This window comes from Brienomyrus brachyistius, chromosome 16 (genome assembly GCF_023856365.1).
Source record: "Brienomyrus brachyistius isolate T26 chromosome 16, BBRACH_0.4, whole genome shotgun sequence".
NCBI classification, from domain to species: domain Eukaryota; kingdom Metazoa; phylum Chordata; class Actinopteri; order Osteoglossiformes; family Mormyridae; genus Brienomyrus; species Brienomyrus brachyistius.
This window is the reverse complement of record NC_064548.1, coordinates 17,852,670-17,865,174: the sequence shown is the minus strand read 5'-3', so window position 1 is coordinate 17,865,174 and position 12,505 is coordinate 17,852,670. Positions and strand designations below refer to the sequence as shown.

The window sequence follows — 12,505 nt, the reverse complement described above, 5'->3', positions numbered from 1 at the left end:
GACACATAACTTTGGTAAGAGAACTACTTAACCGAAAAGGTAACTAAAAATATGGTACAATAGCCTTTGAGAAAGTCACACTTGATAATTTGCCTTTGACAGAATAATGGTGACTTCACTGAAGTCCTCTTTTGTGTTTTTTTTTTTATCACAGTCTAGCTGTAATTGTGATATCTTGCAGATGATGGAGTAAAAGCCATACCTTTACTGAAGTAATCTTCTGTGTCTGGTGTTGATCCCTCTTCTGTGTTGTCGAGTGAGGCACTTTTGGTCGGAATACCTGATGTCTCATATTCCCCCTCCCTGCTAATTGTTTCGTTGATTGTGTGAGCTTGCTGTGTCTCTGATTGATAAGTAGTTACAGGCACTTTGTCAGGACTGTTGCATGCACCAGAGTTGTACTTCCTTGCTATGCTGTTTTTAGCTGGGGAAGAACCTGCATTTGTTGGATACAAAGAGGTAAATTCAAGGGCCCAGTCTGGGCTTGGAGGTTCATTCTGCTCCTTCTCTGATGAGTCACCAGGAAAGTAAGTGCTAAAAGCATTTCCCTCTTGTTCTTCAACTTCCTGGAGGCATGCTGCACTCTCAGACACCCCTTCATTGTCTGTGCCTCTCCAAGCATCTGTAGGCTTGTGAATCCTGGGTTGGAACCTTGGTACCAGTGTGGATTCGTGCTCTCTGAATGCTGTATCAGATGGGATTCTAAACGGCGTCATAGCCCAGAACGGTCCCGGGACATTTCTGTCTTGCTTGTGTCCCATACTTTCATGATATGCTACATCCCTTATAGTGGGTTCATCATCTGGGGTAAACAGTGTTTGGCAGTACTCCTGAGAAAAGGGATCGTTCGATTTAACAACTGCAAGTTTACTGGATTCTGGCGTCTGGTGGGAGACTTGGGTGACTGATGTTGGGCACTTGGGCCAGGTAGCTGTATTAGGATTCATTTGGTCCAGGGATTGTTCACTGGACTTGATGATGGATCGCAACTGGATAGAATGAAGTTCAATAGGAGTGATGGCCACAGAAGCTGAGCTGGGGACTTCAGAGTTATTAATACCAGCCTGTGCTACCTGTGCTGCTCTCATCTCAGCTGCTGCCGCCGCTGCTGCCGCCGCCGCTGCTGCTGCCTTTTGTTTGTTCTGGTGAAGAATGTGGATCTGGTTTCTGTGAGCTAAAGATTTGCTGGGAACATTGTGAAGAGCACTTAGGTCGAGATGGGTTGGAGGTATGATTGGCAGCTCAAGGTCTCTCCTGGAGTAGGTGCTTCCATCTCGGGAGGAGAACTGTTGGTGCAGGGAACAAAGGGAGGACTTTCTCTCTGGGACTTTGGGTTTCCTCTTGCCAGTGGTTGGGGATAAGGGCCCAGGAAAGAAAGCTGAAGGAAAGGAGGACGTTGGTGTTTCTGACTGGCTGGAGTACCCACTGGAGGGTGATGCCAAGCCTGCTAGCTTTTCCGGGGAGGCAAGCTTGAAGTCATTTTCTACAGAAGGAAGAGAAGGTGTGGTGGCTCTGGATTCTGACTGGGAGTTCTGCGACTCTGAGCTCTCCACTGACTTGATGCATTCAATGACAGTTGTACCCGTAGCACTGCTGGAGTTGGATAGTGATCGGTAGGGATCACTGGATTTCAAGTCATTGAGGAGCCAGAGATCTGCATAGTCCGACTGGACAGCACCCTCATCCTTAAAAGAGTGCGTGTCCGCAGCGCTGAACGGAGTGCAGTCAGTCATCTCGCCAGAGTTCTCCATAGCCCAAGTTACTGCTGGTTCGCTTACCATTGGGTTCTCTGACTGGCCTGGAGAGCTAGTCAAGTCTAGCTGCAGCTTCATTTCCCTGGAAGACAATGGCAGATGCTGTCCGCTGTTTATCTTTGGTTCATTTGTGTCAGGAGCATTCGCACTACAGCTTATTTCCTTCAGTGACGAACTACGTTTTGGTGGGGATGGCTTCACCTTTGGTTTTTTTAAGGAAAGACAGCGCCTTCCTAAAGTTCTGTGACCGCTGTACTCTGGCTGACAGTATTTGTCCATGCTAGATGCAACAGTTATGCCTCGGCCACATTCAGAACCTACAGCTGCATAGTTATGAATATAGCTCCTGTTACCTTGAAGACCACAGTCAAAGTGCATGGAGGTATAACAGCTTTCTGTGTCTATGGAGTAGTGCGAACTTGAGTCTGCCTTTTCTGTTGGTGGTTTGTCCACGAAACTCTCATAAGTAGCCATACTTGTGAAACTAGGACAATCCAAGCTGCTCTGTTCTTCCCTGGAGCGAGGGGGACTGAAATCCAACCGACTAGACTTATCGTACTGAAGATGTGGGTAGTTCCACTCACAATCACTAGCAGTGCTGGTGCTTGGGTCATCCAACAGTTCAGTTGCTGTGGAGGTAAAGGAACTGGCCCTGTAGCCTCTAATCTGTGGTCGGTCTAGTTGGTAAGGGTCAATTATAAAGCCAGTGGGGTCATCATTGGCATTAGGAGCTGTGTTGAGTGACAGCTCTGAATCACAGTGTGAAGATCCAGTCAGGGGAGGTGATGCAGCAGGGGGGATGGTCTCTGATGTCTGGGAAGGACATGTGGAGCTGCTTCCACTCCAGTTACCACTGGAGGACTGGTGGTCCTCCTTGTGGTCTATCTGGCTGCCTAGCACTCCAGTTGTAGAGATGGAGTGAATCGGACTACTGAAGGTGTCTGAGCTTGAAGAAATCTCACAACTCCCCATGTCAAATTTACGTGGAAGTCGTGATCTACCCCTCTCGACCCACGTGTGCTCCGGGCTTCCCCTGCGTTGGTTGTAATTTAGGCTGACCAACTGATGTTCTGGCATGACCTGGTCCTCGATGCTTTCTTCTTCATCCTTCAAAATCCTTTCCCTGGGCCCTGGCAGAAATTCCTCGGCTTCATAAGGAGAGAGCTCTTCGTCATCGCTGTCATCATGGTTCTCATCCACAAGGCGGCCACCCTCCCGAGGCAGGCTGCGAGAGCGCAGGCGGTTCCCCATAGTGGCTGTAAACATGCTATCAGAGCCGTCTGGCAGGGAGGTGATATTCCCAGTGGAATGGGAGAGGGAGGTAGGAATGCCCTGGCCCCTCTGGGCACGAATCCGCCTCCGTGAAGGTGCAGCAATTAAGAAATCGTCTGTCTGGCAGCCGGAGTCCTTTGTATTCAGGCGGCCGGTGATGGAGAGCTCTTCACGGCACAATGAGATGTCAGGGTTATTGTGTACGATCACAGTCCGTTCTCTTGCTACTGGAGACTCGTCAGAGTCTGGGGGAAGATCAAAGCAAAAATGTTATATTACAAAATCTGAAAAGTCAGTGGATGAAGGAGCACACCCTTTGACTCTCACTACCTCGCCAATGACGGCAAGCTTCTCATGGCCTCCATCAAGGAGAACTGCTAAAAGCACATTCACCTGCAAGGTACCTGTCTAATCACACTCTGTGAGGTCATGCTGGCAGCCATTCAACCTCAAGACGCTTAACATTAGAAACTAGCTGTGTTTCTTCCAGAGGAACAGAGGCAGAGACAAAGCTGGTCTATTTCTCTGCATTTACACAAGCGCTACACAAAGAGGAAGAACCAGCTCACATCCTCAATCATTTCCTACCACAAAACCATTTTGATTTCATATAATTCAGCATTGAACAGTTTTTGTTGAGTTTCAAAAAAAGTTTCAGTGATACTATTAACAGTGGGCATTGAAAAAAAAAAATATGATAAGGCTGTTTCCTTTAATTCCTAATTTATTTAACATTGATATACTTGTGTTTTTATTCTAGTGTGATGTTCTTCTAAAATATAGTGAAGAGGATTTTCTAGATTTTTTACAGATCAACATGATTCACGAGGTCGAATATAATTCTGCATTGCAAATGCCTTGGAATAAAAGAAATATGTGGAAGATATTTACTACTTTAAAAGCAGTATTTATACTATTCGTTTGAAAATCACTGAAAAATGAACATGTAATATGTTTGTAAACAGATTTAACAGTATATACCCAAGTCTGATCTGGTCTACGGTAGTAGCTTACGATGTGACAATAAGTGATTTTTCTTTGGCTCACTTTTCTAAATGTTCACATATTTATCCAACTGTGAACAAACCTGCATTCATAAAATACTAAATATTTAATTTAGGTTTCACTAATGCTTCCGAGGGAAAATCCTTCTCCATAATATACGGGAAGTTTTTTTTTTTTCTAAAATAAACCAAAATCCTTATCAATAAACAGTTTTACTCAAACCAGGACTACATACGACCACAAGTTATATCTTCATGACAAGTTATGTCATGCAAAGGATATGGCTGGATGGATGGCATGCAATATTTCCATTTCTAAACGAGACTGCAATATTCAAGCATACTACATGTACATAATCTAATAAATATGCTCAATAAATGCAGTTTACTGCTACCCTAATTATTATTTATACGTTCACCATGGTTAACTCCATATAACTACATCACATCGATATCATATCAATATCACGAAGCAATGACCGTCACGGCAAGTACTACCTTCTTGTTGCACTCGTCTGGGGATGCCAGATATGGTTTTCCGTCTTCTCAGCTTTCGTCGCCTTTGAAGTACTGACTGAGAATGAACAAGCGAGCACCGGACACTGGCCTCTCTGTCAAACCCGACCCCTAGAATGCACACGGCGCATGTGAGGAGTCCTTGTAGGGGATCACAGATACGGAGGAAGTGCCAGACATGCTGGCCTGCATAACTTGACCAGCATTAAGTTGGTAAGGCTGTAAATGTAGCATGAAAGCTATAATCCAGTCACGGTGCGATAACTGCACTTTGGAATTTTTCACATACTTACTCTATAACACAGTGGTCTGTAACCTTTATTTTTTTTTTACAGTGAGAGCTACTTATACAATGAAAATAATCTGCTGAGCTACCGAGTTACAATGGTATATTTTGCCGACTGAGGGGGTCCTTCATATGGTTTGCTGATCAGGGTGGGGGGGGGGGGGCACAAAGATCACGGTCTTGTCATAATCAACTACTATTGCTGACCTGTCAATCGCGGTAGATGGCTTGGTGACCACTGCGATAACACAGCGTTCCGATGCATTGCCACTATAATTCATGCCTATAATGTAGTGACATACAACTGAAATGGCTGCTTTTTGAAAGGCCTCTCTGAGTTCCGTTGACAACGTAAAGGCGAGATTCCCTTTGATGCCGTGAGGATACAGGAACTCGGCTCTTTTCTAATTCTAATGAAACTGATTGGCATTCAGAGACTGTCTCTCTCCTTTCCTCAACCCCTGGCACGAACAGAATCACTCGCATGTCATTGGCTTGTGAAAAATGACTTTTACATTTCCACTAAACTTACAAGGGTAATGCACAATACGGCCTTATGCATGAAAATATATGTAGAACTGTTTCTTTTTCTGAATTGTATTCGCAGGGGTGCTACATATCACTACATAATAAATATATTTAAGAACAGAAAGGATATGGTTTCATTGATGAGTTCATAGTCAGTGTTGGGGGAAGTTACTCACAAAAGTAATCAATCACAGACAGAGGTGGAGAGTTCAGGTCCAGAAAGTATAAATCCAGACCAACTGGATTTTCAATCAACCAGTTTAGTACTCTGTGACTCTTTATACTCAACTGGTTGGTGGAAACAAAATCTTGGTCTGGATTAGTACTTTCTGGACCTGAACTTTCCACCTCTGTCTGTGATTGATTACTTTTTTGAGTAACTTCCACACTATTCATCGTGTTATTTGCTAATCAATAAAACCAGAAATATTACTACCCAAGAGTAATTATACTTAAACAACAAGACTACTGCCATAAGAAAGACTCCTGATTTGGTTCTTCTACATAAACTGCCTTCCTGCACCTCCTGAGGATTATGCTTGGCAGCAATTAAGTGGACAGTTTAGCGCTTAAGAAAAAGCTGTTATTTAACGAATTTAGATTTGCAGTGGATGAGTACAATTTGTTTTACTCAATGACCGTTGTATACTGAACACTAAAACATTTTATCTACAATCATTCATCATGGGTGAGCCTTGTAACTTCCATGCTCGATTATAAAAAGCTATTTTCTCATAAAAATAAAGCTACTGAAATAAAAACATATTCCCTGTTATTTTTAAATTAAAAAAAATCTAACAACTCAGTTTGTAGACCAGTCACATGACTACAGCTCATCTGAATCTCGGTACTGGCCGATATTTGAACTGTATCAAACTCATGGATTTCACACATGAAAGCCAGCAGTTTTAAAGTCTAATCTAAGCATATAGTTCCCCTGAAGTTGTGTTTAATTAAAAAGAGATAGAAATTGAAGCAGCCAGTTTACCAGAGACGTTAATGGGAACAATGTACGAGGAGATGACTTGGGAGTCAGTCTTCATCCGCTCGTCTGGTGTGGGAAGAGGATGAGCTCTTGACCAGTTGGTCTGCTTGTCCAGTGTGGAGGGAATGTTGGTAACCGGACATCTAGGCCTGTGACCGAGAGCCGCCATGGCAACAGCAGGATCTGCGGGTGGGACAGTCTGAAACAGACGGACAGCAATCCTGGTTGATTCCTTGCCTTATGGTGTCCGACATAAATCAGCCCCAAAATTATTCTGGGGCGAAGAAACAGCAAGAAAATATTACTGTTGTGTTTCCCGTACAGTGGTTACAGTATTATATGAAATAAGGTAAATATATTCAGAATGACAGAGGTGCCAGCAGCAAAATTATACAAGATTTTAGAGGCCAGAGTTTCAGACAGTAAAGAATATGCAAGGTCAAGTTAATGCTAAAAATTTATGCTAAATCTTACAAGAATTACTTCCCTATCAATTAAAACAGACCCTATGTAAACAACCACAGATGGTTTACTGATACGTTTTATATATGTAATATTTTTCCATAACTGATATTAAAATATCATGAATCATCATCAAACGCATTTGTAAAAATATCTCAAATATGAATATGAAAGTATAACTAAGTAACCAACACTATGTATGGAGCTGAGATTACTTCCTAACTCAACATCTAAGCTGCTTTTCATCATTTTTAAATGTTTTACTCCTGAGCTGCAGTAACCAGTCACAAGGAAACTAGTAATCCAGCCGTAATCCAGAGCTGTTTCATTCTGCAGGAGACAAAGAATCCTGTCATGAGGCCCACAGATAAATGAGCAAACCGGCTAATGAAATTCAATAATGTTTCATGCCTCGCACAAGCAAAAATCACACAGACATTACCCTCAAATTTTACACCGTATACTTTGCATGAGCGATTGTGGATTTCAAACAGATTCATCTTCCAGAGGATAGCAGGTGAAAAAGCCGCACTGGTTCATGAGGAAAGATGCATTGAGGGTGAAAGAGAAAAAGCGATGAAGGGGAGCAAAGAGGCTTCGGCAAACGCCGTCCTGAAGCGGCTTCTATGAGGAGAGGGATCGCATTGTCATGCCTACAGAAATTGCTCTGCCAGGAACTGTGATGATCACAGAAAGGCCTAGAAGCAAAAAGGTTGAAATGTTGGGGGCTGCAGAGAGACAGTGAAAAAGGAGCTAAAAGAAAGTTTGAGATTAAAAAGTTACATACGTCTTATTTTCGTAATAGTGAGTTTGGAAGATGTGGAAGTATTATCCCCCGAATGCGCTGTGACTCAGCGTGGAGTGTTGTGTTGTGTGTCAAGGGTTTAAGCCAGAGGTGGGCAGTTCAGGTCCAGGAAATAAAAATCCAGACCAATATTTTGTTTCAACCATCCAGCTGAGTACTCTGCGTCTGTGACTCTTTATATTCAGCTGGTTGGTTGAAACAAAACATTGGTCTGGATTTTTACTTCTGGACCTGAACTATCCACACACTGTCTGATTGTGTGCTCTGTGATGGTCTGGCATTCTGTGCAGGATTCATTCCGTCTTGTGACCTCTGTTTCCCAAATGAACTTGGGAACCATTTTTATCTGCTTCAGGGTAGTGGTTATGGAAAATAGATGGATGGAAAAATTATTCATGAGCTCATTTGTGCTGTTTTAAAGCTTGTCGTTAAAAGAAAAATCGTTCAGCAAGTGAACTGATAGTCTTCGCATACTAGAAACGTCTCCAAAAGTCCAAAGGAAAACCACGTGTGCCGTATATTTATATAACGAAACAGTTTGAATAAGCTCATAATGCACACATGGAAGCAGGGGTATGACTGAGTGGCAACGCATTTTCCCAACCCTATGCTGAACCTCATCAGTCTCAAAAGTTTGTTGTCGCTCTGAGTGGAGAGAAACAGGAAGATGAGACGTTTATTCAGCAGAAATAACTGAAACTGATGCAGTCAGGAGTCGGTTCATAAATCTGATATTTAAACTAATGCCAGAATAGAGGAGCAAGAGAAGCAGAGATGTTGTCAGAGGACGGGAAGGCAGAGACCCATAGTTTAATATAGGGGTGGGGCAAATACCTTTCTGCTCCAGGGGGCAAAGTGGCAACATTGGATGGGTGAGAAGGTTCGGGTTTTCCCAGACTACAAACACAAAGGTGGGGAACAAACAGAAAATGACACTGTATTTAATGACATGATATACAACCATGGAATTATGGCAAAAATCATGGGTGTATGGAACTGCCTGACTGAATACCCTCAGAGTAAGAACATGGTGACAGGATGGCCAGCTCCGGACAGCCAATGTCACGACCAGAACTTAAGAAAGGAAATGTCATGCAACAGGCCTGTGAGCCATATCCCAGAAAGTGAGTTCCCATCTGGATGTTCCTAGAAATAAAGTTGATCCATTAGTAGGCTGACGATCCTTCAATCTGTAACATTAAGTGCAAAATTTGATGAGAGAGAACCTGGAAAGGGAACCAATGCCAATGAGCTGAGAGTGATGACCAGTCTCCCTTCCAAGCATAATGCTTTTCTCAAACCTCAACCAGAGCAGATGCGAAAACTGAAATATATACTGGCTATACATGTACAAACCTATTTGGCCTGGAATCTCATTTTGGCCCTTGACATTTTATGATTTTCTCACTTTCGGTCATTTGATAATGTTTGTCGTAAAAAACAAGATGTCGGACACTTGAAAATCGCCCCTAGAAAAGGACAGCATCAGCTGTTTCGGGTAAGTCTGTAAACCAAGGACAGACAGAAAAAAAAATAAATTAATTAAAGACTTGAGCAGTTGCCTTGGGAGAATTTGCACGAGCTACTCAGTTTACCTTCTGGACTGGCTGAAATTCGCTTATGGGTTTCTCCTGCAGCATGTCAAGAAAAGAACACAGGCTGTCAGGTCCACACGAACACACGAGGCTATGTTACATATGAACACTGGACACAAAAATACACTCATAGGAGTATTACATACACAAAAATGTTCTGAGGGCAGAACGAAAAAATGATTGGTTCAGAGAGATAACTAATAAGATTGTAGAGGAGGTGGGTCAAACTAAGCAGATGCCTCCACCAGTTGGTTGGACCCAGCTCCTCTACAATCTTATTGGTTATCTCCCTGAACCAATCATTTTTCGTTCTACCCTCAGAATATTTAAGCGTAAGTAAAACTCCCACGAGCCAAAAATACGTCACAAATGTGCGTTTGTTCTGCTATGAAGGACGGACGAACAAATAAATCAACATCCGTTTCAAGATCTGCCGCTGCTATTATCAGGAGTCATGTCCCATCAAAAAATGCCTGATATGTTTCTTTTCAACTGCAAGCAGCATATGGTCCTTTTGCAAAACTGCACTAACGGCAAATGAAATTACAACATTAACAGCTAGAAGTGCGCAAACAATGAATGGTTTAATCATAAATTTAAATCTCTTTTGTAAACATACAACAAAGATTACCCATCATGCCCTGCTGATCCCACTGAATGCATGATTCACTGATACAACATAGACTGGGGATAAATGAGGTGACCGCCAAACTCGCACAATTACCTTCCTTTGTTCTGGCTGAATTTCTGATTCTCTCACTGGTCTCTCCTATGTTAGGATATTTCAAGACAGATTCACAGCGAGTTCATCGCCCTCTCAAGCCTCAAGCCAGTCGATACATTTTCTAACAACCTCCTGAGATCTTTGCCGCAAATTTGTCTCATGTCATGCAAAACAGCACCATTCAATAATTAATCATTACCCTGTCACTGCTCAATTAGCCTTAGGCACAATATATCATCAGGAGTGTTTTAATAGTTTGTGATTATTTTAATAAGAACAAATTAAACTTTATACTATGGCGCTGTTGAATACTGAAATCTGATTGGTCTGAAGGGGGTTAATTATCTATAACCGCACACTTAGTGCCAGCCAGGCGAATCACCACAGTAAATCAATGTGATATTATCATCTTGTGATTGTGAATATTTTAATAAGAGCAAATTAACAAATATGACACATTTATTTTATTATATAGCATCACTAGCAAATCCAGTCGTGGCACTTTGCTTTTTAATTCAAACCACAATCTATCACCAAGTTACTTGTCTCGGGTAGGCCTTATTTTTCAAACACATCTATACTTTAACGGTAATCTTCCATAGACTAGGACAATAGAAATCGGTGTTCCCAAAACACTCTGAATGAAAACTGGCTTGCTTACAAAACCTGCGTTTATGAACTGTAGATGTTTTGATGTAATAATTCTCTTAATTCTTTTATTAATATATACAATGGAATAATGAGTTTTGCTAAACTGGTTCTATATTATATAGGAAGATGATAAATTCATCCCTCATTCAAAAAAAAAAACATAAACTCACTTTATATCCTCTTTTTCAAAGCTGAACAAAATGAAGATGTGAGGGAGTGAAAACACGACATACATAACAGACCATGCTGGACTGGCACATTTTTGATGGTTTACCTTCCTCAGAACGTGCTGATACTCAAAATCTCTCCCTGGTCTCCCCTGCTGCATTTTAACAAAAGTGCACAGCCAATAAACAGGCAGTACATAAAAAGTCATTTTATTCATGCATCGGTCTCCATTTCAGGACGATGTTCTCACCGTCCGGAGGTGCCTGCCCCTCTGCTCCCGCCTCCTCAGGGTGCGCGGCGAAGGGAAGGTGGGCATCGGGGGGGCTACTGAAATGGATATGGTCACCCTTCGCTCTTGGGTCCCTGCCCTCTGATGTAGCTGTTGATCTGTCACACAGACACACAGTTTACATTGCGATTACTTCTGCATTACCTCAGACAGTACAATCAGCTTTTCCCCCTCTGGTACACTAGGGGGCACTCTTTACTTTACTTCAAGGTGCAGCAGTGCCATGCAAAAGCGTAAACAGATCCTATGAAAAATATGATTACTGGGTACTAAATAAAAAACAAAATATTTTCATATTCTGCTTACCACTAAGATATCTTAAATGACTATACTGGTTTTAATATCACAGAATTTTGTTTATTTTGCATTTTTCGACAAATATAGTCATAAATGCAATTATTTAGTTAATGAAAGGTTAAATGTCTCTGCGAAACAGATCTGTGCAAGTAATTTAAGCCTAAAATAACAATAGTGCCATTTTATTTGTGTCCCATTTAAGGCAATAACAATTCAATAATGATCCATATAAAAAAATTACATTATCATGTGCTTTCAGTGACAGGCTGATTTAACCAGTTCCCCACTGGTTACTGTATTGGTTCTTATTGGGGTAAAATGGACAGTAATTGGCAGGGCACAGAGTCCCTACCCACAGTGGGTTTGGAAGCTTTACTTCTCCAACCGGTACCTTCCATTGCTTGTCAAAATGGGGCAGAGCACTGGGCTCGCGGTGTTTAAACCGAAGGGTTAAGGAACGGGCCGACAGCCGAAAAGCAGCATCTTCTCTGTGACCTCACCTCGATGGAGAGCCCTCAGCAGCAGCCTGGCGTTCCTGTGCAGCTCCTGCACGCATGGCGGCCGGCTGGATGCGTGTAACACGTTGCGCTGCAGCTGCCTCGGGGCCTGGTAGTGAACTGTGAGCTTGCTCTCCACATCTAGATTGGACACAGCTGGAGGGGGGAGGAGGGGGAGAGCGTTTAGTCTGGTAGCCAGGTACACATGGCAAGAACACAAAGCTGATTACTTGACACCATGCACTACTTCCTTTGCAACTCTAGGTAATGCATCATTCAAAGAAATAAACAAACACTTATCGTAGGGATCAAATGCTCTTTTTGATGGTAATCTGTTTGTGATTTTCTATGATAGAACACTAAGCATTGCTACTGAATAGAATACTAGAGGAACATAAATGCATTCATGAATTTCCCAGGTTCTGCGCTCATCCTGTCAGATTTGTCAAGTTTTCCATGTGAAAGTGAAGGTTACAGAAGGTCATGAAATACAGCCGCGTGGAAGTGTACGAAGCACTGGTACCCAGGGAGGGAAACATCATTTCATAGTGTTAACTATTCTAAACCCTGTCATTTCAACTCAGGACCACAGGGGGAAAAGTGCTATATGACAGTATGATAGACTATGAATGATTTACCTTCCTAATGACTTCTGTCTGGGGTGAGGTTTTT

The 12,505-nt window shown here is 42.4% G+C and overlaps 1 protein-coding gene across 5 annotated transcripts in view; it reads right to left on the bottom strand.

Moving 5' to 3' along the window:
- nhsb (Nance-Horan syndrome b (congenital cataracts and dental anomalies)) overlaps positions 1–12,505 on the bottom strand; it is a 79,065-nt gene that overhangs the window by 4,591 nt on the left and 61,969 nt on the right. For 2 of the 5 annotated variants that reach the window (XM_048979439.1, XM_048979443.1), the window contains exons 2-8: positions 11,837–11,989; positions 11,001–11,137; positions 10,857–10,904; positions 9,208–9,243; positions 6,349–6,544; positions 4,529–4,657; positions 203–3,271 (exon numbers count right to left, since the gene is read on the bottom strand). In XM_048979439.1, coding sequence (XP_048835396.1) covers positions 203–3,271; positions 4,529–4,657; positions 6,349–6,544; positions 9,208–9,243; positions 10,857–10,904; positions 11,001–11,137; positions 11,837–11,989 — 3,768 coding nt within the window. Of the gene's footprint in view, positions 1–202; positions 3,272–4,528; positions 4,658–6,348; positions 6,545–8,446; positions 8,510–9,207; positions 9,244–10,856; positions 10,905–11,000; positions 11,138–11,836; positions 11,990–12,505 lie in introns of all 5 variants that reach the window. The other 3 variants (XM_048979440.1, XM_048979441.1, XM_048979442.1) reach the window with 3 other exon arrangements.